Source organism: Capsella rubella, unplaced genomic scaffold (assembly GCF_000375325.1).
Source record: "Capsella rubella cultivar Monte Gargano unplaced genomic scaffold, Caprub1_0 scaffold_2, whole genome shotgun sequence".
In the NCBI taxonomy this organism is placed as follows: domain Eukaryota; kingdom Viridiplantae; phylum Streptophyta; class Magnoliopsida; order Brassicales; family Brassicaceae; genus Capsella; species Capsella rubella.
The window spans coordinates 272,352-300,322 of NW_006238922.1; the positions used below are offsets into that span (position 1 = coordinate 272,352).

Genomic DNA, 27,971 nt, shown 5'->3' on the forward strand with positions numbered 1-27,971 from the left:
CTTGCGGATCAAGCTATTTAATTAATGCTAAGAATGAACGAATGAGATTAAAACTTGTGAATTAACGGATGTGATTTCATGTTAATTGTTCATTGTTTTTCTTATTCGTATAAACAATATACGAATGAGATTAAAAGTTGTTAATTAAGGGATGTGATTTCATGTTATTTGTATCTTACTTTTCTGATTCGTATAAACAATGAACAAATGAGATTAAAACTTGTGAATTAACGGATGTGATTTCATGTTAATTGTTCATTGTTTTTCTAATTCGTATAAACAATATACGAAGGTGATTAATAGTTGTTAATTAAGGGATGTGATTTCATGTTAATTGTATCTTATTTTTCTGATTCGTATAAACAATGAACAAATGAGATTAAAACTTGTGAATTAACGGATATGATTTCATGTTAATTGTATCTTATGCTAATTGTCGTATAAACAATGAACGAATGAGATTAAAGCATAATAATTAACGGATGTGATTAAACATATTAAACCCGAGTAATAGATCCGAATGATTAGTTAGATCCGCGTGTTATTCATTTCTGTGATAAACGGATGTGATTAAAACATTTAAACCCGATTAACATTTCCGATTATTTAGTTAGATCCGCGTGTTTACCCATTTAGAATTGATAAAAATTTCATTTTGAAACTATAGTGTAAATTCATTGTGTACTTCAGCTTTAATAGTATAGATATTGACTAGACTTTCTTCTATACAATAATTGATAGGGGAATTCTAATAATTAAATACCATGAAAATTGGTATTTTTGAAAAAATACCATTATAAGTTTTATTCTTCCAAAAAAACCAAAAAATACATTTTTCTAAAATACCATAAAATTATTGTTTTTAACAATCAAAACTACTTTCTAAATCCTAAACACTAAACCCTACCTCTAAAAACTATACCCTAAATATAAATAGTCAATACAAACCTAAAAAGAAATTATACACCTTCAAATCAATGTTTTATGTTTATGATATTTTTGGAAAATAATATTTTGTGGTATTTTTGAAAAAAAATTGTGGTGTTTTATGAAAAAAAAAAGTATGAGCATTAGAGGGAATTTCTCTAATTTAGATATTTTAATATCGAAATTTATTTGATACAAATAAGATCCCTAAGGCTAAATTCGTTGCATACAAAACATGTACATAGTTTCTTAAGATCCCTGATAAGAATAAGAACTAGTAAGCAGTAACGCATATATTTTTGGAGTTTGATGAAAGTAAGTTTTGGCCGACTTAATTAGCAAATTGCCAATTTGGCAGCCAAAGAAAAGCAAATCAAATTGCAGAATTTTAAATGTGATTCTTAATCATAACTTATTTAACAATATCGTGAAACCATTTAGTGAAGAAAAGCAAATAAAGCAACAACATTGTCTTGTTGACGAAACAAAAAAAGTTACATTACGCATACACACCTACCTAAACAACATTGTCTAGTTGAAGCTGATATTTTCTTATCTAAATCACGAAAAAGTTGTCGGGTCAGTGCTAGAGCTAACTCCAATTCTCAATAAGGCCCTAACATGTTAGAAGGCCTTTTCACGTATATAGGGCCTATTGTTGGCCCAACATAAAAGTCAGATGTCGGCCCGTAACGCCTGGTACACACACGTGCGATGGGTAATACGTGGACGCGCGCGCATAACTTGTTTCTGTGGATTTTTTTTCACTATCTTCAGAGAACCAAACAGAGCCAAAGGTTTGCAGTAAAGAATCTCACTGTGAAGAAGAAGAAGAAGAAAGCACAAAAGCTCAGGAGGAGAGAGGTTTAGAGAGAAATGCTCACTTTGAATCTCCCCGATTCGCTTCGTCTTCTTCCATTTCGAAACCCGAGGCCTCCCAAATCCGATTCGTGTGCTTCTCCTTCTTTTTCTTCTTGCTCATCGTCGAGGAGATGCGTCTCCTCCGCTTGTCCAATTTCGATCGGGTTTAGGGTTCGTGATCAATGCTTCTCTAGGTATGTTTTTTTGTTCATCTACATTTTTTACTTTTTGCTAATGCGAATGGAATTTTGGGGTTTATGTTGTTTCGCAATTCTGTGCAGATGTTTGAGTCAATTGCGTCGGAATGAGTCTAAGCAGCTAGAGTTACGATGTTTCCGACGAAATGCCGCTTGTTACATCGAGGTGACTTTGATTGTTGTTTTTAGTTCGACTAATCTCTCTGATGGTATATGTTTGAAATTGGGAGAGGTTGTGTAGAGGGCAAAGGCTATTTCAAAATTGCTTGTTAGATGTAGATTCACCTAAAGTGGTAATGTAGGGTTAATTGGAAGATTGAACTATAGAGGAGAGGCTACTGTTGTTAAATGTATACGCTAATTGGGTAGGTTCAAGTACGAGGTGGATTGAATAAAGGTTTTTTGTTGATTTGTCAGAAAGCTGATTCTGATGAAGAAAAAGATAGAAATCTTGATGGTTCGGTTGAGCTATCGATAGCTCACTCAAGAAGAGAGACTCAGAGAGTTCTTAAGTTCTTGGCGGTATCGGGTTCAGTCGCATTACTCGGCAATGATCCAGCTTTTGCAGCTTCTTCAATTGCCAATGGGACGCAGTCAATTGTCACTTCTCTTGGAGACCTAGGAGATATTAGCTCAGGTTTTGCTTCGGTTAGAGAATCTTCCTTTTGAATAGAACCAGGAACTATGTCTTTTTAGTGCTTGTCCTTTAAATTTTACATTTTGCGCTGTCTATGTCTCTCTTCAGGCGTTCTTGCTTATCTTTTTCTCTGAACTTGGAGACAAGACTTTCTTCATTGCGGTATGCTTTTGAACTATATATTTTTAGATGTTAATCTACGGTTTAGAATCACCCTGTCATCATCAAACAGTTAACATTCAATCGATTGTGATAAGTTTTCATGCGTTTATTTAGGCCCTTTTAGCAGCAAGGAACTCTGCTGCTACTGTATTTGTGGGGACTTTTGGCGCTCTTGGGTATGCTTTCTTTCTCAAACAGAGGCGTTAGGGTCCGTGAATCTTGTGGTGAAACCAAAAGTTATTTTGAATTCAGTACAACAATGTTATAAAATTTGGTAATTTTGCAGGATAATGACGATTATATCTGTAGTGCTTGGACGAACTTTCCATTATGTTGATGAAATTCTTCCCTTCAGGTTTAAAAACTCTGGAAAGACTTATTTTTCAGATTTAAGTTTCATGGTGAATCTGAATGTCAGTGACTTGAAAACACCAGGTTTGGTGAAACAGATTTGCCTCTAGATGATATTGCAGCAGTTTGTCTTCTGGTAAATCTTTACTCACTTTTCTAAACAGAGTTGTGTTAGCCAGTGGTGTGTGATTGGACCTTTTGGGTTGTTTTGGTTTAGAATGTTTATCCTCCAAAGTAGATGATAAACCAACTGTAGTTCTGACTTCTGACCCTTTTAGTCTGAGTTTGGTTTTGTTTTATATAAAGGATACCCTTGACTCGAATGGTTTTAAAACTTTTGATGAAGTATGAGTTCCAGGTTCTGTTGGGGTTTTTAACTTTGTAAGGTAGAAAAAGTTTACTGACTACAGCAAATGAATATTTTGATTGGTTTCCAAACCTGGTTTTTGGTTCTGTTTTGGTTGGATAATTCATATTGTATAGGCCTAACTATGAAATAAATAGTATTCACGATTTTTTTTAGGTTTACTTCGGTGTATCAACGTTATTAGACGCTGCTTCAGATGAGGGTAAAGCTGAGGAAGAACAGAAAGAAGTAAAGCCTATTTTAGCCTTTCACTTTTATATTCCCATGCAACATTCAAGAAGTCAATATTTTTTTTACTTCTTTTCAACAGGCAGAACTAGCAGTTTCAGAGCTTTCAGGTAATGGAGCGGGGATAGTGGCAGCCGCAAGCACCATCGTCAGCACTTTCGCCTTGGTTTTTGTTGCGGAATGGGGTGACAAATCCTTCTTCTCAACAATTGGTGAGAGTCAAATGTTACAAACTTCATTAATAAATCGAAACCTCAGGTCCAAACTGTATGTAAATCGTTTAATTCTTTGAAGCTCTTGCGGCTGCATCATCGCCATTGGGTGTCATCGCTGGAGCATTGGTGGGTCATGGTGCTGCGACTCTAGTGAGTTCTTTTTCTTTTTTAAAAAAACTTTTATGTGAACACATTAAACTGAAAAGCATCTATAAGAAAAAATTAAGACTTAAAGTTAAAACCCCATCAAAGAGGAGATCCTTTTAATTTTCCTGAAACTTGGGGGAGACACAAGAACTCTAACTTGCAGCCCTGGTTTATTAATTGCAGCTTGCGGTTTTGGGAGGTTCTTTGCTGGGAAATTTCTTATCAGAGAAGGTAATTCCACTCTCTATCTATCTCTATTCATACATAGACAATATATGCATAGTAGGATCGAACTAGTCTTAGACATAGAAACCATTAGAATTCATAAAAGCACTTGAAGAATACTCATGTTTTCATTATAATGTCCAGTCTTAGATTTTTCTTACACGTCTAAACTTGCATTGAATTTAATACTAAGATGAAGAAGAATAAATTTTGATTCCTGACCAAATAAAAGGTTAAGAAGAATAAAATTTTTAATGGTTGCATTAAAAAGTAGCAAAAAAAGTTTATTAAAAAATGAAACAAATCCATGTCCTTAAATTATCATGAAAATGTAGGGTGAATATACTAAATGTTAGCATATCCTAGGATATATTCAGCTTTTATTACACAAAAACCAGATTCTATTGGCAATTTTCTAGCTTTTATTATTATCCTAGTTTTACAAAAGTTCCAAAAACATCTTTTGAGTTTTGTTTAAATTTAGTCAAAGGATCTCTTTATTACTCTCCCGTATTGGGTTCTGAGATTGAACTTGATAGAAAGAAAGAAAAAAGTGAGAGGAAGTAAGAGAGATTAAGGTTTTTATTCTATGGCAAGTGGCAAGAAACAAGCTTCTATGTTCATTGATCTCAAGTCTTCCACATCATTTTGGTATCTATTCCTTCGCACCAAAAAGAGTCAAAAAAAAAAACATCTTTTATTCCTTTTCCATGTCCGATCCAATCTGTCAACAGCACCTTATTATTCCCGAACAAATGAAACTAGCCGGAGGAAGAACAAATATCTTAAAATTAAACGGATGGATCATTTTGTTTAGGTTTAAAGGTTCATGATCTATGCTTGAAGCTCAAGGGTTAGTGTTTGTGTTTTAGTTCTAATGACTTGAGGTATATTAGATATATAGTAGATTTATAGAATGAAGACTTTATATAGAGTTTAGATTATACTCTTATACTTTTTTGTTTTAAGACTAGTCTTTGACTATTTTGAAAGTATAATTTTGGGAGAGAGATAGAGAGAAAGTTTGTGTGGTTCTTTTAAGACGGAAATGTTTATAAAAAAAATGGTTGTTTGGTTCGAAACAGGCAATTGCATATGTCGGAGGAGTTCTGTTTCTCGTGTTTGCTGCTGTGACGGTGGCTGAGATCGTTACGTAAGTAGCGATAATAATATTTTTAGTTCTCTCATTTCTTGTATAAAAAAAATATACACTACTATTTTAAATTTTTGTTTATATATACTGTTCATTCATCACTCTTTCTGCTAACCGATACTGTGAATTCGCTGTTTTTGTTTTCATATGTTAACAGTGAAATGAAATACAATTTGTTTTTTAGTGGTTAGAATTTACTTAGATGTCAAGATAGGAAGGATAGGCTAATAGGTTATATGTTATGAAAGATGCGTCCAAACATATACACGTGTTGGGGACGGGGAAGAATATAAAGGAGTCGAACATGGTAGTCTAGAGCATATTCTTTTTTGATATTCTGCATTCGTGTTTAAAAGAAAGGTGTGTGAGTCTATTACAATATAAAAAGATTACAATCGTGCATATGAAATTAAAAGTTAGATGAGAAAGTTTAGAAACTTACTTACACGCTTTATAAGTTCACACTCCCAATTTCATTTTAGGACGATGTGTTTTGGTTAAAAAAAAAAAGATTAGAAGAAGAAAAGCAAAAGGTGTGCAATGTATGCAGAATAACGGAAATATCTTTTAGTAGCCATATACAACATGTTCGAGCTTTAATTTGTTTTTGATAAATAATAAATCGTATTATTTTAGGATTAAAATCCAAAATCTTCCGATGTAAAAACATTATTAAATTGAAGGGGTTTCTTCCAATACATAAATTCAACAGTACTACAATGACACACCTTTAGTTGAAAGTTTGTTTTGGTGAATGGTTTTGATTATTAAAAAATTGGGAGAAAATTCGCTTGCCATGTTCTGATCATATACGCAAAGCTAAGTAGTGTTACATGACACAAACGAAACAAAAATTGAACCAAAGTTAAAAAAATAAAATAAAAAGTTATAAATAGAAGAAATGTAAAAAAAAGAAAAGAAAAGGAATAAGTGTGAGAATCAAAAAATGATAATACATTTGACCATAAGGGAAATCTTCTTAAAAAGAAATTAAGCTAAAAAAAAAAACCAGAACCACTCTTTTATCGTACGTGGACCCTTTTTGGTATTGGCTTTCCCTATTTTCGGACAGTGATTGCATAATTACGAAGAAACGACGTCGCTTATACACACAGAGGAGTAGTTATAAAAAAAAAAAGAAATTGGGGGACCACACAACAACACTCTGAATAATACTAAAATGAGAGAACCAAAAAATGGAACGGTGACGAGCCGCTGCAGCTCCAGCCGCCACGCAACCTTTTAGTAGTCACTCAGACTCAGCCCTTCCTTTTTATGCTGACTCTCCCTCTACTCTACCGCCTCTTCCTCTCCATTAACTTATATAACGTTTCCTATTTTTTAATTTCTTAATCCAAACCAAAATTATATTTCGTATATGTTAAATTAACCTTTTCATGTAATCAATTACTATTTTTCTATTTTATAATAAGTTTCATATGAATGGGAAATTATTAAAAACAATTTAAGTTTCTCTTTTAAGTTACATGTGTATATATATGATAATTATAGGGATACCATTATAATTTAAATTATTAGATAGATTATTTCCTAATATTTTTGGAAAACCAGTTATGCAGTTACTTATCTATCAATTTGTTTCCTATTGTTTACATATTTTTAAATGTTGAAAATACTAAAAAGTTAATCTTATAAATACCAGTATCTAAAAAAAACAATATGATATAAATATCTTTTAATGTGGTCATAATTGTGTCATTTTCTGCATTATACATATCATTGACAACAACAACAAAAATAAGATCTTGAAACAAAATCATTAGTATTATAATATGGTCTCTAATAACATAAAGAATAATTTTTAACAATGAGGAAGTGGGAGAACACAACCAAATGTCATGTTATGACAGGGTAGCTTAGTTTCCCCCCCCCCCCTTTAATTAAAACAAATTAAATAATAATTATAGCTGGTGATTAACAAAATGAATTAGTAATGATTTAATTTCTCTGTTTTGTTTTTAGTTTTCATCAAAAAATACTTATCTCTAAGCACGTGCGAAAGATTCTGAAGGCACGTGTGGGGGAACCAGTGTGTGTGTGTGTCTCGTAAGCCCTTATAATTTTCATCCTCTTCTTTTTTTTTTTTCTCAGATTCCATAATTTCCACTCCTTTCTTCTTCTCCTTCTTTACAATACAAAGCCTCTCTCTTTCCTATTTTTACATCTCTCTATCTCTCTCGCCGGCGCTGCTAATCCCTAGATTTTTCATTACACCCCTCTTTAGACCAATATCTTTTGAATTTACCTCAATTTCCTTTATCTACACAGAGAGAGAGAGAGAGATAGAGATAATCCCGATTTTAAATTATCAATTTGATGCCGTGAAAGTTTTCGTAATCAGATTCAAAATTGAGGTAATTTTCTTCTTCTTTGATTCGCATCGCGGTTGTGTTTTAATTATTCTTCGATTGATTTGTATGTTTGTTTGATTGAGTAATTCATTTAAATTGGTTTTCATTTTTTTTTATTCGAGAACAACAAAAAAAAAACATATATGATGATGACTCTAAGATCGATGTCTCGGAAGTTGAAGTATCTCGTTTGTGTTTTGTTTCCTTGTTCTGCTTTTATAGTACTTTTTATATATTTTTGGGAAAAAATTATGTGTCGGTATAAATCGAGAAAGACTTTTTGAGCTACTCTGGTTTTGATTTATCTCTCTCTCTCTCTCTCTCTGTTGTTTGTCTTTTGATTTCTCTAAAGCAAATCGATAAGCTATTGAATTATCCATCACTTGTGTTATAATATCTCTTTGAGAATTTTTCAATTGTGGTGAAAATTAGATCTTGTTTTGTTTCATGTACGTTGAGGTTGACTAACGAATCAAACAGTTCTGTTTTTTTTTTTTGAATTCCGAGTTCTTGTTGTGCTTGTTTTTGTCCTAAATGATTTCAGTTTCTGTCTTCTGTATATTTGAATATCTCACTGCTATGAAATTAGGCACTCACTTGTTTATTATCTGTTCTATGAATGAAGCAGGATGGTTAGTTGCTACCTTAATCCTTTGGTGAAGGTTGAGAATTGTTAAACTTTTGGTTAGTGAGAGCAACTTCCGGATCAGCTGAAACCAGATTTGATTTTGTAACTTTATTTGAAGATGGATCGATGCGATACCTCAGGATTCGTAAGCGGCGGTGGAGATGCTTATAAGGTCTTCTAACTCTTTTTTGAGCTGTGGCTTATTCTCTTAACCCGGAAGGTTCTGCTGTGTACTTTATTGGCTTCCCCGTCTTTGCTTTTTGGTGTGTTCTTGACCAAAGTTTTCACTTTTAGTTGTGACCATGCATACTAGATTCCAAAACAGTGCTGGTAATTCCTCTTCTAATTCTTTTAAGATATTGGGCCGTTCTCTTCAAGTTGATGTCGCCGAGGCCGCGGATACTACGCTGCGTCTTGATTCCCTGGCCTCTCCGTTGTCCAATGCCAAGGGAATCAAAAGGAAATGGAATCTGATTGATGGATCTGATTCCTTACTTTCATTAAGACTCGGTCACTCATCAAGCTCTTCTGATAGCAAAGGGAGTTCGGCAACTGCTTGCACGAGTTTATCTTCTGCTAAAGAAACTGAGGAGGCGTCCTCTATGGATATCGAGCTCGACTTTAGTCTCCATCTTGGCAACGAGAAACCGGCGGCTAGCAACAAAAAGCCAGCTAATTTGAAAATGAAAGGGTTGCAGGTCCCCTCCCCAAAATTTGATCTTGAACTGAGTCTTTCTGGTGGAGGTTCCTGTCAATCTGAGATCACTGCGGTTCAGCAGCACGCCAACCGATTTCAAACTCTTGCGGAGATGCTGCGTGCAACTAATGAAGAATCCACATCATGTGGTTGGAGGCCAGGGTTTGGATTACCAACATTGCAAGCTTCTTCAAGCAAAGAAACAAGCTCTTTCTCTGGCCATGTTCCAAAGAATGTCATCATTCCTGCTGCCCATGTTCTGGAACTGTCATCTAGCACGGCAGAAACAACACCAATTAGCTCGGGTACATGTACTTCCGGTTTATCTCAGCAGCTGAAGCCACAGCTTAAGAATTCTTCTAGTTCCAAGTTATGTCAAGTAGAAGGATGTCAAAAGGGAGCAAGAGGCGCATCTGGCCGTTGCATTTCCCATGGTGGTGGACGTAGATGCCAGAAACATGGTTGCCACAAGGGCGCTGAAGGTCGAACTGTCTACTGTAAAGCCCATGGAGGTGGTCGTCGATGTGAATTTCTCGGATGCACCAAAAGTGCAGAAGGCCGTACTGACTTCTGTATAGCTCATGGAGGAGGTCGAAGATGCAGCCATGAAGATTGCACACGAGCTGCTAGGGGAAGATCAGGACTCTGTATCAGGCACGGTGGAGGCAAGAGATGCCAAAGAGAGAACTGCACTAAAAGCGCTGAAGGCCTTTCAGGACTCTGCATCTCTCATGGTGGTGGTCGGCGATGTCAATCTGATGGATGCACAAAAGGAGCACAAGGGAGTACAATGTTCTGCAAGGCACACGGTGGTGGTAAACGGTGTACACACTCAGGTTGCACTAAAGGAGCAGAAGGAAGCACGCCGTTCTGTAAAGGACATGGAGGAGGTAAAAGATGTGCCTTTGAAGGAGGTGATCCATGTTCCAAGAGTGTTCATGGCGGTACTAATTTCTGTGTGGCTCATGGCGGTGGTAAGAGATGTGCGGTTCCAGAATGTACAAAGAGTGCTAGAGGAAGGACTGATTTCTGTGTCAGACATGGTGGAGGAAAGAGATGCAAGTCTGAAGGATGTGGCAAAAGTGCTCAAGGTAGTACTGACTTTTGCAAAGCACATGGAGGAGGGAAACGGTGTGCATGGGGTCATCCCGAGACTGAGTATGCGGAACAGTCCTCTGCTGGTCCTTGTACCTCGTTTGCTCGAGGTAAGACTGGTCTTTGTGCACTCCATAACAGTCTGGTTCAGGATAACCGGGTTCATGGAGGAATGACTGTAACTTCGGAGAGCCAAGAACCAAGAGTAAGCAGCAGCGAAACAGAGAACGAGGATTATAGCGGTTCTCAAGACAACATGAACATCGATACAATTAAAGCAAGAAGTGCTACAGGATCTCCAGAGACTGATGTTGATCTCAATGAGTATGAAGCAGGACTGGGGTTAGCTCCAGAAGGAAGAGTCCATGGTGGAAGTTTGATGATGGCGATGTTGGGTAGAGATGGTGGCTCTGGCACTACGGATGGGCAGGTGAGGCCAAAGAGATGGATGTAAGCTGTCTTCAGTTTGGTTCCAGTCTTCAATTCAATTCAAACGCGTGTGGAGAATGAAAAGGGTTTAAGAGTCTGTTTGCTCTAGTTTTTAGGTTTGCTTAGAGAGTCAAAGAAAGGATCCAAAGTCTGTGTCTTTGTGTCGTATTTTGATCTCATTGTCTTGTAGATATTGAAGCAAAAGAATATTGTGATGTTGTGAATGATGCAGGTAAAAAGCCCACCTGTGAATTGTCAAAACAGTCTTATGATGATGATGATAATAAAACTCATGTCTTTGTTTGCAAATTCCAACTTCTCGCTAATTGTTGATACTCTGGCTTAGGCCAGGTCTTTTGGCACACCATGCTGACGTTGTTTCGGTGACTATACTCGGACATTGTGAGCCATTTGCAATATCTATCATGCTCTTGTATCAATCACATTCGTGTCTGTGAAAACGTTGTCTTAGTAAATTGTCATTTCCTCAATTAAATCCTCGAAAACAAAAAGAAATGTCAGAAGTGGGATTTGAACCCACGCCCTCTTTCGAAGACCAGAACTTGAGTCTGGCGCCTTAGACCACTCGGCCATCCTGACTTTTTGCTTAATTTATACGTTTACCGTATAAAATACCCATATATATTTACAATACCCATCTCAGATTTTATGTGACAAAGTATATAAATAAATTTTCAGAAGCCATCGTACACTGCTTAAGTTTCCATACAAAACATCCAAGATGAGCCCATACAAGATAAACCCAAAATATGGTAAAGACTTTGAAGTTCGAAATGGATCACTTTCTTTCTTGAGAGACCAAAACAACAAAGCCCATTTCATCACTAGAAACAGCATACATCATCACGCGCATACAAAGGCAAGTACCGATACATTTCGGCGGCACATCACACAACACATGGTTCCTTTAGTTATGGCAGTGGCAGTAACACAACAAACAACACAGATTAGTTTAGTTTAATACTCCATGAATGGCTCTTCTGTTTCTTCTGCCAAAGGCATGAGAAGCCATACCATTTCAATCCAACCCGTCAACTTGTTCCCTTACGTGGGTTCCTATTTTTCAATCCAACGGCTTCTCAATCTGCCACGCTTTTTAAAGATCTATAACAGAACAGTCATGCTTTCTAGATTATGTCCTCTGTCCTACCCCTCTTTATTACTTATTTTAACATTTTCATCGTTTTTTATTACTTGTGGTTTGGGGTGAATTGACACATATTAAGAACATAATTAAGTTAATGTTTTATTCGTAACTAATACATTAAACGTTAGGGACAAAACTAGAAATTTAATTCGTCAAATTTTGCACCGTAAATACAAAACGACAAGTATTATTATGAAACAGTTTTTTAACTTTAAAATGACAATTAAAAAAAACGTAGGGAGTAGTTGTTACAAAAGTATTAATAGGTGTTTTTTCTTCTTCTATATAAATCAGTGCATTATCTGGTGTGTTGTGTTTTCATCTCTACTACACAAATCCTAATTTTCATATTGTTTCTTGAACATTTATTTTTTTTGAACATTTTTTTATAATCTATACCTTCTCATGCATGCTCAATAGTGTATCTGTATATATATTTTTAATAAGTAGGACATGTTTTTCCTTAAAAAAATTTGAAAAGATTTCATGAGCAATAAATATATTTTTTTTTTTATCAATTTTGTTTTTGTGTATTTAATTTAAAGTATTATTTTTTGAAGAAAGAAACCGATCTAGTTGTGTCTTTGGTAATTAAATCGTTTCTTCCATGCGTTGTTGTGCTCATTTTCTATTGCATTTTAAGATTTTTTTTTTCAGATTTCAAAATTAAAATTTTAATTTTTCATCTCCATGTACCAATTCTTTCATTTAAGTTTTGATTTAAAAGTAAAACTCTAAGTGAGATCTTTGTTTTTTTTTACAATCTTCCAAAGTGATGTTGTCAGAGATGATAATGGGATGATATTAAATCAGAAATCTTCTAAAGTGATATTTTTTCAGTTTTGTTTTTCACATTATTATCTCCAATTTAATATCATCACATTATCATCTCCGATTGACAACATCACTTTGGAAGATTTTTTAAAAAAACAAATGAAGACTAGTTAGGGTTTTACTTTGAAATCAAGACCCAAAAAAAAGAATCAATGCATGGAAATGAAGAAATAATATTTTAATCATGAAATCTGTAAAAATGAATCCCAAAATGCAAGAAAAGATGAGCAAACAAAGCATGAAAAAACGATTTAATTACCAGAGAATAGAAATAAATCGGTTCATTTTCTCAAAAAACATATTGTAAATTAAATACATAAAAACAAAATAACTGATAAAACATACAATTATTGCTCATGGAATTCTTTCAAAACTTTTTAAGAAAAACAGGTCCAACTTATTACAAAAATATAAATACACTATCAAACATAGATGAGAAGATATGGATTGTGAAGAAAATGTTCAAAAAAAACCAGAAAATATATGATATATTAGTATGAAATTTTTACCGACTTTAATAACATGTAAAACTGCATATGTTTGAAACTTTTCAACTAGCCGATACAATAAGACTCGAACAATATATCAATTGTAACTTTTTTATTTACATGCAGCATGATATCTATACAATAAGACTCAATCAAATATATCGATTTACATGTTTTCAAACATGTATACATTAACCCATCGATAACTTTGTATACGTTTGATTTTTATATGTTTGAAAAGTCGACTATATCGATTTACCATCCTTAAACAAATATCCGAAGCTTGGAAACATTAAAACTTGAACACGAATACAAGCGTATAAAAAACTTGAAAACCTTTTCTTTTCTTTTTTTTTTAAATTAAGTTTGCAAAAAAAAAATAAAGAGAAAACTTGAAAACACTTTGATAAGTCAACTATACCGATTTAGCATCGATAAACAATATGCGAAGCTATAATAAATTGTTTGAAGACAATTATAATTGAAAAATATCCTTGTAAATCAAAAATTCTCCTTTTTCCCTTTTTATTTATTTTGTGCCATCTTCTATAGTGTACTAAAGAAAAATCTCATACCCTGAACTTGTACTAAAATGACAAATCCGAAAGAATCTAGGGATAAAATGAAAGAAACTAAAAGTTAAGGGCGTTAAGAGTAAAAGAAGCGGCAACATCGAATAAAAAACTGCCAAAAACCAACATAGTAGCCGTTGATATAACGACACGTAAGCAAAGTCTTTGCAATGAGTCATCATTTTTCATGTGTATGTATACATAATTTACTTACACTCTTCATCTCATCTCTCTCATATTCCCAAAATAAAAATAAAAACAGAGTAGCGATCAAAAAGATCTTCACAAAAAAAAAACCTACATCTCTGATCTCTCATATTCGCCGCCGTCTCTGCCTCATTTTCACCGCCGGTGATGACGTGTCATTAGATCCGTTCTTCACGGTTCTTTATGTTTTTTTTTTTGGTGAGACAACAAGAGAAAGAAACTGCAGAAGAAAACACTTTTAATTACGAGATATCATACAAAACAAGGTTTATAACCTTTTCATGTTATAAAAACATAATCATACGTTGTGATCTTTCATCTGTATATGTATATTAAGTCACTCTGTTTTGTTTTCTATATTTGTGTTGATCTTTTGTATATTGGGAAAGGTCAAAATGGATAGCAAACAGATGTTGTTGTCGGCGCTAGGCGTCGGAGTTGGAGTCGGTGTGGGTTTGGGTTTGGCTTCGGGTCAAGCCGTCGGTAAATGGACCGGCGTGAACTCTTCGTCGTCTAATAACGCCGTCACGGCAGATAAGATGGAGAAGGAAATACTCCGTCAAGTTGTTGACGGCAGAGAGAGCAAGATTACTTTCGATGAGTTCCCTTATTATCTCAGGTAAGTAAGTTTAAATTGCTTCTTCTTTTTTTACATCGAAAGATCCCATAATTTTACTTCAAATTTCAACTAGACTTTAAGATGTATATATATATAAATTGTCATTATGTAAAGATAATTCTTGTGATAAAATTATATATTCTTTCGTTATGCTTTGATCGGCACTTTTAGGGTATAGTTTGGGAATCCTAGTTTTACAGAATTGCGAATATCAAGAAGATAATACAAGTTATATATATTGAAATGATGATAAAATTATACGAGTCATCACATTTCTTTTTGGATAATTTCTTTATATATTATATATGTGTAGATTTGTAAAAACGGATAAGATATAAATAGATAAAAAAAAAAAAAAAGAAGGTGCAGATCATTGTTTTTTGTGTTTTTTCGATCCCGACACGTGTCATTAACACTTTAGATCAAGTGATCTTTATGACTTTATCCCAAAATGTCTGGATTTAGTATTGTTGTTTTGGGATTGTGCAGTGAACAGACACGTGTGCTTCTAACAAGTGCAGCTTATGTCCATTTGAAGCACTTTGATGCTTCGAAATATGCGAGAAACTTGTCTCCAGCTAGCCGAGCCATTCTCTTGTCCGGCCCTGCCGGTTAGCTTCCGATGATCCGGTCTTCATCTTGTTCTTGAACCAATTCGTTTTATGTTTTGATTCTTAAATTTGTTTCTTTTCCAGAGCTTTACCAACAAATGCTAGCCAAAGCCCTAGCTCATTTCTTCGACGCCAAGTTACTTCTCCTAGACGTCAACGATTTTGCACTCAAGGTTTCTGTAACTCTAAAACAAACAAAAATATGAGATTATATGTTTCTTATTGTGTGTCTTTCTTTTGTTGAACCTGAAATCTTCTTGACTGTGTTTGCAGATACAAAGCAAATACGGCAGCGGGAATACAGAATCATCTGTAAGCTGTTGTTTACTGATTTGGTTTGCTAATTGCGTTTGGTTTCTTGGAAATGATCTAAACAGATAAATCCGGATTTTGTTGTTGTTGGTTATTGTAGTCATTCAAGAGATCTCCCTCAGAATCTGCTTTAGAGCAACTATCAGGGCTGTTTAGCTCCTTCTCCATCCTTCCTCAGAGAGAAGAGCCTAAAGGTGGTAAATCAAACTTTTGTCCCGGTCAAATGTTAAATCGTCTACTCTATGCTGATCCACGTAAAGGTCATCGACTAGCCTTAATAATTCCGATTTTCATCGGTTTAATGACTTACAAATATAGTCATTGTTCGTTGATGAATGGACTTGGTGATCAACTAGCCCTGATAGTTTAGACTTTCATCGGTTTTACTACTAATATTAACATTGTTCTGTTCAGCTGGTGGTACCTTGAGGAGGCAAAGCAGTGGTGTGGATATCAAATCAAGGTTGCGTTTCGTTTTCCTTTACTTCAAATTTTAAGCAATGCTGATATCCGTTAATGTTTCGCAATCAAACTAATGCATAATTTTATCCTTTAATTACCGCGTGATCCACGCAGCTCGATGGAAGGCTCTAGTAATCCTCCAAAGCTTCGTCGAAACTCTTCAGCAGCAGCTAATATTAGCAATCTTGCATCTTCATCAAATCAAGGTTATCATGTGCCTCTCCACAAACAAGATTGAAACTTTTGCTCTTCATTCCTTCCGACTCATCGATTAATATTTGATCTTAGGTTCAGCGCCTTTGAAGCGTACTAGCAGTTGGTCATTCGACGAAAAGCTTCTCATCCAATCTTTATATAAGGTAATGTATAAAATTTTAAGAGTATAAGGTAATGTATAAAATTTTAAAAGTATAAGGTAATGTATAACATTTTAAGAGTATAAGGTAATGTGTAAATCTATGTATTTAGGTTGTTCGAATCTTGTTTATAAGATCTTGCAAATGTCAAGTGCAGGTCTTGGCCTATGTCTCCAAGGCGAATCCGATTGTGTTATATCTTCGAGACGTTGAGAACTTTCTGTTCCGCTCACAGAGAACTTACAACTTGTTCCAAAAGCTTCTCCAGAAACTCAGTGGACCGGTCCTAATTCTTGGTTCAAGAATCGTAGACTTGTCAAGCGAAGACGCTCAAGAAATTGATGAGAAGCTCTCTTCTGTTTTCCCTTATAATATTGACATAAGACCGCCTGAGGATGAGACCCATCTAGTGAGCTGGAAATCGCAGCTTGAACGCGACATGAACATGATCCAAACTCAGGACAATAGGAACCATATCATGGAAGTTTTGTCTGAGAATGATCTCATATGCGATGACCTTGAATCGATCTCTTTTGAGGACACGAAGGTTTTAAGCAATTACATTGAAGAGATTGTTGTCTCTGCGCTTTCGTATCATCTGATGAATAACAAAGATCCTGAGTACAGAAACGGAAAGCTGGTGATATCTTCTACAAGGTCAGAAATGCCCTAACTTGTTTAACAAACAAACCTCTACAGCAGTATTGGTACTCATTTAGTCTATCTTGTGTGGTTAGTTTATCGCATGGATTCAGCCTCTTCAGAGAAGGTAAAGCGGGCGGTCGTGAGAAGCTGAAGCAAAAAACTAAGGAAGAAAAATCTAAGGTCTATATCTCTCTATACTCTGTTTTTAGCTAAAAATAGAGGATTAAGACTGAAACAGAGCAGAAGCATTGATGAGACATTTTGTCTTTTCTTCACTGTTGTAGGAAGTAAAAGCTGAACTAGTGGCGGATGTCAAGCCGGAGACAAAACCAGAGAGTGTCACCACCACAAGCAGCAAGAACGAACCGGAGAAAGCAGCTGAACCTGAGAAAGTAACCCCAAAACAGGTAAGTTTTGTTTATCTACTTAATGATTCATAAAAATTTCGAAGAAACAAACTTTTACAATTGTGTTAAACATATTTAACAGGAAGTCCCACCGGATAACGAGTTTGAGAAAAGAATAAGACCAGAAGTAATCCCAGCAGAAGAAATTAATGTGACATTTGAAGACATTGGTGCTCTTGACGACATAAAAGAATCACTACAAGAACTTGTAATGCTTCCTCTCCGTAGACCAGACCTCTTCACAGGAGGGCTCTTAAAGCCCTGCAGAGGAATCTTACTCTTCGGTCCACCGGGTACTGGTAAAACAATGCTAGCTAAAGCCATCGCGAGAGAGGCAGGAGCAAGTTTCATAAACGTTTCAATGTCTACAATAACTTCGAAATGGTTTGGAGAAGACGAGAAGAATGTTAGAGCTTTGTTTACACTGGCATCGAAAGTGTCACCAACCATTATATTTGTGGATGAAGTTGATAGTATGTTGGGACAGAGAACAAGAGTTGGAGAACATGAAGCTATGAGAAAGATAAAGAATGAGTTTATGAGTCATTGGGATGGATTAATGACTAAACCTGGTGAGCGTATCTTAGTCCTTGCTGCTACGAATCGGCCTTTTGATCTAGACGAGGCCATCATCAGAAGGTTCGAACGAAGGTACAAACTTAATCTGTACGCTTTTAACCCCTTTCCATTAAACTTAGGTTTAACAAACTCACTGGGTTTATTGTTAAGCAGGATCATGGTGGGACTACCAGCTGTAGAGAACAGAGAGAAGATTCTGAGGACATTGTTGGCTAAAGAGAAAGTAGATGAAAACTTGGATTACAAGGAACTAGCGATGATGACAGATGGATACACAGGAAGTGATCTCAAGGTTAGATATTTTATTTTCATTGATACATCTGTTTCTTGAATGTGTAGTAAAGATATGAAAGAAGAGAGCTTGACTGTTTGATTCGATGAACAGAATCTGTGCACAACAGCAGCTTATAGGCCTGTGAGGGAGCTTATACAACAGGAGAGGATCAAAGATACGGTAATAATTCGATCTTTTTTACTATTAGTTCAGTCATTTTGGTTTTGATTCGACTGTTACTCGGTTTTGATGTTTGAAGGAGAAGAAGAAGCAGAGAGAGACTTCAAAGGCGGGTGAAGAGGATGAAGGGAAGGAGGAGAGAGTGATTACACTTCGTCCTTTGAACAGACAAGACTTCAAAGAAGCCAAGAACCAGGTGAAAATACACACAGTAGTGGTTTATTACATTTACGCATTAACTGTGTGGATATGTAAATGGCGTTTGCGTTTCTAAAACGTTTCTGAGTATTGAAAACGCAGGTGGCTGCGAGTTTTGCGGCGGAGGGAGCGGGAATGGGAGAGTTGAAGCAGTGGAATGAGTTGTATGGAGAAGGAGGATCGAGGAAGAAAGAACAACTCACTTACTTCTTGTAATGATGATGATCATCATCAAATGGTTGGTTACTAGGAAAATGAAAAGAACACACGTGTACGGTGATGGATTATGATGAAATTTGGTAATGTAATATTATGGTGAATTTTGTTCGATGGTTAACAATAAAAGAGAATAAAAATGATAATATTGCTAAAGTTTATTTGTATTTTCAATGTTGATCTTCAGTGGGGATTATTCGATTAAGGATTATTTAATGAATTTAGACATTAAGTGTGATTCATTCATGTCGTGATTTGTTTTTGGATTTCCAAATCTAGCATATATTTTATATGGACTTGGAAGGTGAAAAATAGAAATATTCAAATCCAATAACAAAATATGTTAATTTCAAAATCTACTTATGGATGTAAATATCAAATATTGAATTGAATAGTGAATCTTTCTATATCGTATCGATTCATTGACTCTGACTGGACTATATATGTAAAGTCCACAATGTATTTACATAATACGGTCACCCAAAAGATTATATACCTTCCTTGACGCTTCGTACCACAACAATATAAATAGCCACAAAGACCATAATATACAATAGAATCTCATCATTTCGAATATTAAACATATAGACCAAAAAGTTGAAAAGCTATGGCAGTCTCAAAGACAGCATTGCTCATTGTTCTTGCCGCAATCCTTCTCTCATGTAAGTCTCTCTTCCTCTCTCTATCTATATGTCACTCTCTTTTTCTTCTCTCATGATTAAATATATATTAATATGATTGAATGAATTGTGTATGTATAGTTGTGTCGATGTCAAGTGCAAGGGAGCTTCCACGTCCACAAAATGTGGAGTGTGTTGGAGGAGAGTGTCCACCAAAGCATACACAACAATATTTTGGGAGTTGCTTTAGCGATCGAGATTGCGCAAATAGTTGTTTCTCATTTTGTAGATACCAAACATGTGTTAACCATGAATGTATTTGCTCGCTATGCGGCAGCGTGGCTCCATCAGCTTAATAGTAGTACTGCCACAATGCACCTACTTAGGTTATTATAAAAAGAGTATTATCTTTTATTTTGATAACAGGATTATCGAACAATATCTTTTGAAGAATACGAACTGCTCTATAATTATGAAAAAATTATTACGATTCTTTTTATACGATTTTTAATTTTACAAAATGAAAATCCAAAACAAACAAGATGCACATAATTATTGGGAAAATGTCATTTAAATCACGAACTTTCGACGTTATCTTAGTTTTTAAAACATCATCTTTCGCTGACTAAGCCGAAATGAACATCATATCCAAAAATCTGTTAACAAAACATTACGACATTGGGTGTACATCCCGTTTCAACCATATGAGATCAAACAAAGCAACGGCTTCAGAGATCCTATCTTTTAGACATAACCCGTGAAGCAGCGTGTTAAACGTAACAACATCAGGGTGGAAACCAAGTTTGGTGATCTTCCCAAATGTAGACAGAGTCAAGGACAACTTACGACAGCTGCAAATACATTTTATAAGAATGGTGAAGCTGTAGATATTACACGGAATCCTGAGCCTTTCCATATTCTTGTAGAGAGAAATCACAACATCAGATCGATTCATTCTGACGACCACGCCCATTAGTTTATTGAAATCGATTGCCGAATACAAGGAACGAGATCGAACCATGTCATCAAACAAAACAATCGCATCATCTAAGCTTTTGACATAATGAGACCCACCACTCAATTTCAATTCATCTCCTACAAAAGTACCTTCCCTCAAAGAAGGTACACTCTTTGTTGTAATTGTGTCTCCCTTGGCCCGACGATGAATCAACCTATTTGGTTGATTCATTGACCGCTTAATATTATTTGGACATAAAATCTAATTTTGCTCAACTTATTAAGTTGACTTTGTTTTTAAAGTCTTACAAATTAGCAGCCAACGAAATACATAAACCTCTACATTTTTTTGTCCTGATGTGGAAAAAAATATTCTCAAAACTTTAGAATATTCAGAGATTCATCATTAATAAGATTCATGGAGACAATGGTATACCAAAAACAGAATCATTCAATATGCTATAAAATTTGGTTAAACCCCGAATAAATTCCACCCACATAGCAGAGATTTGAGTGTTTAACCAACAGCTGCTAAAACCAAGTAAGAGAAAAAAAACAATGCTTCGAGACTTTATATCAATCTGGAAGACTCTCAGATGATGATGATGATGATGAGAGAAACTTACACACTCTCTAATCCTTCTTCTTGTAAAAGGCCGCTCCTTTAGGAATTTTGCTCATCACCTTACTTAAAACCTTCACATCGAACTCCACATATTGCTTCTTGATCTCCCTCATTGCCTTTTCACCAAAGTCATCTACTTTATCTTCATACTTTTCGTACAGCACGGGAATTGTGAAGAGAAGTACAGTTGCTGCAAGCAGAGAAAAGAAAATTAGACATTAGAAAGAAGGAAATAAAACACAACTAGCAAAATGTTATCAAATTAGTTGAAATAAGAGTATGGACTAGTAGTTTGGTACCAATGTAGATTAAGGTCAAGAAGTTGCAGGAGCTACCAACTTTGGACAAAACCCATAAACCAGCAATCACCTAATACATATTTGCAAACCAATGTAAGAAAAAACGAGAAACCAGCAAAATCAAACAACAACATAATTAACAAAAAGTTTTACCAAAAGAAACTTCTTGAGGTCTCTTCCTGATGCGATGTCCCTAAGAGCAGTAAATCCACGGTTGATTTCAATTCTAAGTCCAGAAGCAAGCTGAAGAACAACTTCCTCAGGGATGTGAACTTCAGGGATGTGAGGAGGTGTCCTGTAATGCAAAAATCAGCTTTAAGAGACCATGGATTAACATCAATCTCACACTGAAGATAAACATTCACCCATTAAAACTTACTTGTGAATGAAGGTAGTAGCACTTGACCACAAGAACAATACTGCAAGAGTAAGGATTGAAATGTGGCCAAAAAGAGTAAGGAGATTGTATTCAAGTAACTCAAATAAGATCCAAGAAACAGTTGCAGCACCCAACACTCCTCCTGATACCTTCTTGTTCCTCCATAGGAAAATGTCGGCAGCTGAGAATCAAAACAGTGAATCCAAAAAAATTAAAGATTCTGACATACGAAATCACTCATTCCATAGATCCTGTCAGAGATTTCAGAACAAGGTGTATAATTATAAACCAACAACAACAAATCAGATCCCTCGTTTAAATACTTCTCCCATCCAGATTTTGTGAATTTATACTCAATCCAAGCAACAAAACAAATCTACAACATCAACAGCTCGGTAACGAAGAACTCCTAGGCTCAAGTAAGTATAATAACAACACTGATCTACACTACAACAACAGCTCAGTTACTAATAAATCCTAGGCTCAAGTAAGCATACAGCAAAACTTCACAATCAATGGCGCAGGTAAAAGATAGAATCCAGATCCGATAACTAAAGTCACTAATCGATGATTCCTCGATAAAAAAAATGAAAAGCAAAATCAAAATCTGGAGAAGAGAGAAAAGGAGAGATCCATACGTTTTCCGCCACCAAAAATCTTGTGAACAGGCTGTTCTCTTCCGAAAAGGCGATAAATCTTGGTTTTGAGAGTGGAAGATTTCTTATCGTCATCTGAATCGGAAGAAGAAGAAGAGTCATCGTGACCATGGATCTTCTCAGCTATCTTCTCCATGATTGATTCTTCGTGCTTATGCTCTTCCGCCATTGTTGACTTCGTTACCTTGAAACCTCCGCAAAAACCCTAAAACCGTTTTCTGGTTTCAGTAAGCGATGAGTGAGAAACGGAGAAGAAAATAAAAAGACTCTCTCAAGTCTCTCACAGACACCTCTCTCCTAAATAAGAGCGTTTGATACAGATTCAATCTTATCCGTCGATTTATCTAACTCAATCTTGGCCGTTGGAAATAATAGCTTACATTCTAAGAAAATACTATTAAATAAAAGTAACATCTTTGAGACGGAAGACAAACGACCGTTAAACTATTTAATCGAATTGAAGAGATGTCCAAATCCTATTAACGTCTCCGTCAGTGTAACGTTGGACAGGTCAGCACATGGTCGTGGAGAAGGTTGAGACTTAATACGACGTAGTGGCATGTCAGGGATCAAATACAATGCTAGGATGATCTTTTTTATTTGGGCCTGTGAGAATTTTTATTGGAAGGCCCAAAAGGTGAAGTACAATTATAAGCAACAAAACTCATAACAAATTGTGTATTTTATAAGTTCTAAAAGTGTAGGGTTCACTTCATGAAAGTATAATATCATTTTTATTGTTCTCAGCATTTTTTTATCATTGTTGATAAAAAAAGAAGCAATGATAAAAAAAGGATAGTATTATGAATAAAAGATGGACGATTGCTAAAGGGAAGAGATTTGATTACGAATAGAAATTTATGCATTTTCATATATAAATGATCTACTTCACAGGGATAACGAGATCCAACGTGCAGCAAAATTCACATTTTGGTAAATACTTTTAACACGACATAAAGTTTGTGGTACATGAAAGCATGGTTATGTCATTTACTTTCTCTATTGCATCAAGGGTGTTCATAAATGTGTACTCCATGGGCATCATAATATATTTAAAGTAGTACTTTCTTGTAAAATATGGTTTCTTATTGTTGTAAGTACTTAGAAAAAATAATATTCGGGGGATAAATTATGCTTGTTAAAACATAATTAATCTTTCATCCCCGGCACATTTCTTAATAGTGATCTTCAAAGTGTTTGGTAGTTTAAAGTATAAATCTTTGTTTGATATAAAACGGTGCTATAAGTTGATGCTTTCGGCATATTGGGTACTGATCATATTTATTGATTAGTCATATAAGACAAAATCTAGTTGTGGTTATAATCACATTGTCTTATTTCCCTTTTCTTGATTTCTTTCTTTCTATAGTGCATTTAAATATATGTTTTGGGACCATGTTAATATGGCTTATAAATCATATACACATCCGACTTTAATTATTACATATTTTATATTTTAAAAAGGTACATGTAGCTTAATTAATACCCCCTATGGAAATCAAATAGATAGAGCTTACTATTGCGACATCATGCCAAACAATTAGCCCGACAAGATCAGATTTTACTTAGGGTAGTAGTAATATATTCTTCTCGTGATCAACAGGATAAAGAGAGCTTATGTTTATACAAGTATCTGAAATTATATGGGATCAACCATTTAATTAAAATAGGTACTATTTATTTATATAGTTTAATCATTGAGCTGGACGGAAATACAATATTGAAGCATAGTACTTATGAAATTTTGTGAAATTAGTTATAAAAAAAATTGGATCACTCACTTAGAATCAAAACTACAATGCATACATTTTTTTATATATATAATTATATTGTACCAATCTCAATCTTATTAAAAAAAAAACAAATGTAACAAAATCCACTAAAGCTGAATTTCAGGGGGGAAGCCTATAAAAGAACGAGTGACTCTCTATAGCTTCTTTGACTTGCTTTTGAAAGTGCTTTGCCCTTTATGAATTTTGTTTGATAAAGAACTAATTACGATAAAGAAAGAAGAAAAACAAAATACTTTTTATTTTTGTCTTATTTTGACAAGAGTGTGTTCCATTAATTTATCAATATTGTAATGATTAATGAAATATTGAATTAAAATCTCAACTAGAAATTAATTGACTTTCGTACTAATTTTACATCGAAAGACTAAATATATTAGTTGATTTAATAAAAAAAAAAGACTAGATATATATTAATAATGAGTTGAACCCATGAATTGGATTAGAGTAAAATAGGAAAAAAAAAAAAAAGTAGGAAAGTTAAATTGGATTCATACAAAAAAGAATAGTGTAAAGGGCCCATCATCTTCGGAACTTGATGAGGCCCATTAAAGAATGGTGATAATACAAACTTTGGAAGGGGGGGGGGGTCTACTACTATATGATCCACTGAATCTGAAAATTGATTTCGGCAAATAATGATGATGTTAATAATATACGTCTCGGAACTATAAATTTTTACATTTATATATACAACTACTCTTCTAGTTTATAGATTCTCTCCGAATCAGTTTATTTATTTATTTTAAGTAGACACTCTGTAAGCGACGCCAACGATTTTGTCCGATTGCCCAAACTGATTAATAGAGTAATTATGTTAAAACACAATTCTCGTAATTCGTAAATTTGAACTAAAAAACATAGCTGGAGAAATTTGCCTGCGCTACTAATTTTGTGTTCTCAAATGCTGTGGAAGTGTTGTACTATGAAGATGATGAGATGTGGGGGGGGGGGGAGTAGAAAATAAAAGAGTACCGTATGTAATACTTTAATGATCTCTGACCTTTTGGTCTGACTGTCCCAGTCGTCGTCTGAATTCTGCAAGTCACGTGACTCATCTGCTCCCTTACGCTTAGCAACGCAACACAACACAACACAACTCTTTGCCACGATTTTTCTCTTATTTAATAGTAGTACTGTACATCTCTTTTGGCTCTGCTTCTTTTGTAAAATAAGGTAAATACAAAGAGAATTCTAATCTAATTAAAAAAATTTATGACAAAAAAAATAAATTTTGTTTTATTGTGAAATAAATTCAATTTTTTTTCCTAAACAGCATCCAAAGCTTGTTTTTTTCTTTGTATGTCCGTATTTTCTTACGAAATTCGACATTAATGTATAATCACACCAAAAACTGTACAAGTAATTAATAAGTAGAGATTTATTTGTACTTATGAACAGCAATGTTTATAAAGAGATAAGTACAACTACCATTACCATGTAAGTAAAATGACTAATTATAGACTTATGAACAGCAATGAACTATAACCGATTGTGTAATTAAAAAAGACCAATCAAGTCTTGCCATGTTAAAAGTTAGCATAGTGTTTTTAAGCAATAAAGAACACCATATTTTATTATTTTATCTATAGGGAAAAAACGATATTAATGATTATTTTAGATATAAATATATGTTTCTTGACTCTTCTCAAACAAGCAGCGTAGTAAAACCCATCTCTTTTGTTGTCATGTAAAAGGAGACTTTGAAGAAGAAAAGAAAAGAAAAGCTTTGACAAAAAAAAACGCAGCGTTTTAGGAAAAAAGAGTGTAGAAGTGATTCTGGCTTTCCCAACAATGGAAGCTTTCAGTCTTCTTAACTACTGGAAAAGCAATGGTGGTGGTGCTGCTGCTGTTGCTTTCCTCCCTCATTCCTCCGACTCTTCTTCTTCTTGCCGTTACTCCGCCGGCGATTCCACCACCATCGTCACCACCTCCGTCACAGAAACTGAGGATGAAGAAGCTGATGACAACGACAACGACAACGACGAAGGACCCTTCTTCGACCTTGAGTTCGCTCTTCCAGCCGACGAAGAAGAAGAAGAAGACCGAGGAAGAGGTGGAGAAGGAGATTCCATTTCCGATTGTACGGACGGCGGCTGTGAGTACAAGTTCACTCTCTCGTCTTGTTCCGGCGGAGAAGATCGAGTAGATCCAGATTCCCTTGACGATGTTTTCTTCAAGGAGACGATTGTCGAAGAGGCCGAACCACCGTCTTCTTCGGAGCAGCAGACTTGTTCCGTCAAAGCTCCGGCGGCGCAGTTATCGGCGTCGATTTTGAAATCCGCCACTAAGCTCCGCGTGTTCATGCTCGGAATGAAGAAATCGAAGCTTATCCAAGCGAAATCGGAAGCTATTCTCGGATCTGAAGACATCGACAAGCAAAATCCTCCTCCTCCGCCGCCGCCGCCGTCGTCGCACTCGCCGGAATCGCAACAGAAAAGTACGGTGACTGTTAATTTAAAAGTTGAAGACGTTCCGATCATATCTCTATTCACAAGAGAGAACAGCTCCAAGAACTCATCATCGTCTTCCTCCTCTTCATCTTCGTCGTCTTTTACACTGAAGAAGCAAAACGGCAACGAATCTGTCGTTTCAGACGAGAAACGCTTTATGATGATGCAGAAGTACTTAAAGAAGGTGAAGCCTCTTTACATCAGAGTTTCGCGTCGTTACGGCGAGAAATCACGACACTCCGGTCAATTAACAGCTCCGTCACCGGCGGCGAGAACCACTACGGAGAAAACGGAATCTCCGGCGACTAAGAAGACGAATAAAACGGGGAACAACGTGAACATGAACATGAACATGAACATTCCAGCAGGTCTTAAGGTAGTGAGGAAACACTTGGGAAAAAGCAGGTCGTCATCGTCAACGGCGACGACACCGTCGTCTACGGCGGCGACTGTTACGACTCAGTCTGAGTCAAGAAGACGCGACGACTCGCTTCTTCAACAGCAAGATAGTATTCAAAGCGCAATTTTACACTGCAAAAGATCTTTCAATTCCTCTAGAGGTAAAATTAAAATTAATTTAGTGTAATCTCTCAATTAACATAATAAACATTTCTAAATTCTTATGATTAAAAGTTTTTGATTTGTTTCAGATAAGGATTCGTCGGTGTTACCAAGATCGGTGAGTGAACCTTCCTCTTACGAGAAATGAGAGAATCGTAATCTTTTATATTTTGTTTAGTTTCCAAGAGCCGAATCAATCTCAACCGTTTTTTGATTCTCTCTTTGCATTAACACCATATAATAATCATATATGTGTTATTTGTAAATATAGTTGTTTTGTTTGTAGCTTAAATTTGGTCAAGCATTGTAGCAGTGAGAGTCGTGGAATTTAGATGTTATGGTTTGCTGTCATGTAGTTTAGTTATGATGATGACTGTGGAACATATAAAAAAAAAAGGAAGAAAAATAGACTTGTTCTTCTTCTTTTTGTCTTTTTTATGTTTAAGAGACAACAACTTGTGAATTGTGATACACTTCACACACTAAATACAGCTTTAAGATTAAAATTAAGGTTTACATAGTTTAAGTTTATTGAGAAATGTTTACACAACAAAAATAAGTTTTTATAAAAGAGGGGGAGAAGATGCTAAATATGTCATTAACTTTTGAGTTTATGGATGTGTGAATGAATGGTATAATGGTAATTTGGAATGACGGAAAGAGAAGTAAAAATGTGGGGCTTTATTGGTAAGTGAGATGGTGAAAGTTGAGACAGAAACAGTGAAAACCAATTTTACTTTTTTCACTTTTCTATTTTTTAATTTAAAAATGTAAAATCTCTCTTTTCTTTTTCTCTTTTTTTGTTTGAAAAT

General features: G+C 35.2%; 6 protein-coding genes and 1 non-coding gene across 7 annotated transcripts; 5 read left to right on the forward strand and 2 right to left on the reverse strand.

Annotated features, from left to right (window-relative positions):
* The first annotated feature begins 1,712 nt into the window (after positions 1-1,712).
* On the forward strand, positions 1,713-5,653 carry LOC17896244 (protein PAM71, chloroplastic). Its single transcript, XM_006301377.2, has 12 exons — positions 1,713-1,982; positions 2,070-2,151; positions 2,403-2,633; positions 2,731-2,784; positions 2,899-2,960; positions 3,071-3,139; positions 3,220-3,271; positions 3,659-3,730; positions 3,813-3,942; positions 4,025-4,095; positions 4,276-4,323; positions 5,403-5,653. Exons 1-12 carry the CDS (start codon positions 1,804-1,806, stop codon positions 5,472-5,474), a joined length of 1,122 nt encoding a protein of 373 aa, XP_006301439.1. The 5' UTR covers positions 1,713-1,803; the 3' UTR covers positions 5,475-5,653.
* Positions 5,654-7,590: 1,937 nt separating this feature from the next.
* Positions 7,591-11,000, forward strand: LOC17894109. Its single transcript, XM_006300343.2, has 2 exons — positions 7,591-7,845; positions 8,471-11,000. The coding sequence occupies exon 2, from the start codon at positions 8,773-8,775 to the stop codon at positions 10,714-10,716; it is 1,944 nt and encodes a 647-aa protein (XP_006300405.1). The 5' UTR covers positions 7,591-7,845; positions 8,471-8,772; the 3' UTR covers positions 10,717-11,000.
* A 207-nt stretch (positions 11,001-11,207) lies between these two features.
* TRNAL-CAA lies at positions 11,208-11,291 on the reverse strand. The gene has a single exon. It is a non-coding gene; the product is annotated as a tRNA-Leu (tRNA).
* A 2,749-nt stretch (positions 11,292-14,040) lies between these two features.
* Positions 14,041-18,997, forward strand: LOC17895726 (katanin p60 ATPase-containing subunit A1). The gene is made up of 17 exons (XM_006300673.2): positions 14,041-14,226; positions 14,350-14,579; positions 15,069-15,190; positions 15,275-15,363; positions 15,464-15,502; positions 15,603-15,696; positions 15,917-15,965; positions 16,079-16,170; positions 16,253-16,323; positions 16,478-16,977; positions 17,058-17,145; positions 17,250-17,372; positions 17,455-18,023; positions 18,105-18,243; positions 18,337-18,405; positions 18,485-18,601; positions 18,706-18,997. The coding sequence occupies exons 2-17, from the start codon at positions 14,356-14,358 to the stop codon at positions 18,817-18,819; spliced, it is 2,499 nt and encodes an 832-aa protein (XP_006300735.1). The 5' UTR covers positions 14,041-14,226; positions 14,350-14,355; the 3' UTR covers positions 18,820-18,997.
* Positions 18,998-19,409: 412 nt separating this feature from the next.
* On the forward strand, positions 19,410-19,795 carry LOC17896317 (defensin-like protein 269). Its single transcript, XM_006301004.2, has 2 exons — positions 19,410-19,481; positions 19,581-19,795. The coding sequence occupies exons 1-2, from the start codon at positions 19,427-19,429 to the stop codon at positions 19,793-19,795; spliced, it is 270 nt and encodes an 89-aa protein (XP_006301066.1). The 5' UTR covers positions 19,410-19,426.
* A 961-nt stretch (positions 19,796-20,756) lies between these two features.
* On the reverse strand, positions 20,757-22,632 carry LOC17894645 (reticulon-like protein B3). Its single transcript, XM_006302665.2, has 5 exons — positions 22,338-22,632; positions 21,700-21,880; positions 21,474-21,615; positions 21,321-21,390; positions 20,757-21,211 (listed from the first exon to the last, which is right to left on the reverse strand). Exons 1-5 carry the CDS (start codon positions 22,522-22,524, stop codon positions 21,030-21,032), a joined length of 762 nt encoding a protein of 253 aa, XP_006302727.1. The 5' UTR covers positions 22,525-22,632; the 3' UTR covers positions 20,757-21,029.
* A 3,160-nt stretch (positions 22,633-25,792) lies between these two features.
* On the forward strand, positions 25,793-27,584 carry LOC17895990 (probable membrane-associated kinase regulator 2). The gene is made up of 2 exons (XM_006302231.2): positions 25,793-27,158; positions 27,249-27,584. The coding sequence occupies exons 1-2, from the start codon at positions 25,940-25,942 to the stop codon at positions 27,305-27,307; spliced, it is 1,278 nt and encodes a 425-aa protein (XP_006302293.1). The 5' UTR covers positions 25,793-25,939; the 3' UTR covers positions 27,308-27,584.
* The last annotated feature ends 387 nt before the right edge of the window (positions 27,585-27,971 follow it).

Coding starts and splice junctions, on each gene's coding strand:
- LOC17894645 (XM_006302665.2), bottom strand. CDS start 22,524: ATGGCGGAAGAGCATAAGCACGAAGAATCAATCATGGAGAAGATAGCT. Junction 21,616..21,699: donor GCTACTACCTTCATTCACAA/GTAAGTTTTAAT, acceptor TTTGCATTACAG/GACACCTCCTCACATCCCTG. Junction 21,391..21,473: donor ACCTCAAGAAGTTTCTTTTG/GTAAAACTTTTT, acceptor AATATGTATTAG/GTGATTGCTGGTTTATGGGT.
- LOC17896317 (XM_006301004.2), top strand. CDS start 19,427: ATGGCAGTCTCAAAGACAGCATTGCTCATTGTTCTTGCCGCAATCCTT. Junction 19,482..19,580: donor TGCCGCAATCCTTCTCTCAT/GTAAGTCTCTCT, acceptor GTGTATGTATAG/TTGTGTCGATGTCAAGTGCA.
- LOC17896244 (XM_006301377.2), top strand. CDS start 1,804: ATGCTCACTTTGAATCTCCCCGATTCGCTTCGTCTTCTTCCATTTCGA. Junction 3,731..3,812: donor CTGAGGAAGAACAGAAAGAA/GTAAAGCCTATT, acceptor TCTTTTCAACAG/GCAGAACTAGCAGTTTCAGA. Junction 4,324..5,402: donor GAAATTTCTTATCAGAGAAG/GTAATTCCACTC, acceptor GGTTCGAAACAG/GCAATTGCATATGTCGGAGG.
- LOC17894109 (XM_006300343.2), top strand. CDS start 8,773: ATGCATACTAGATTCCAAAACAGTGCTGGTAATTCCTCTTCTAATTCT.
- LOC17895726 (XM_006300673.2), top strand. CDS start 14,356: ATGGATAGCAAACAGATGTTGTTGTCGGCGCTAGGCGTCGGAGTTGGA. Junction 15,966..16,078: donor GGTGTGGATATCAAATCAAG/GTTGCGTTTCGT, acceptor TGATCCACGCAG/CTCGATGGAAGGCTCTAGTA. Junction 18,602..18,705: donor TCAAAGAAGCCAAGAACCAG/GTGAAAATACAC, acceptor TTGAAAACGCAG/GTGGCTGCGAGTTTTGCGGC.
- LOC17895990 (XM_006302231.2), top strand. CDS start 25,940: ATGGAAGCTTTCAGTCTTCTTAACTACTGGAAAAGCAATGGTGGTGGT. Junction 27,159..27,248: donor ATCTTTCAATTCCTCTAGAG/GTAAAATTAAAA, acceptor GATTTGTTTCAG/ATAAGGATTCGTCGGTGTTA.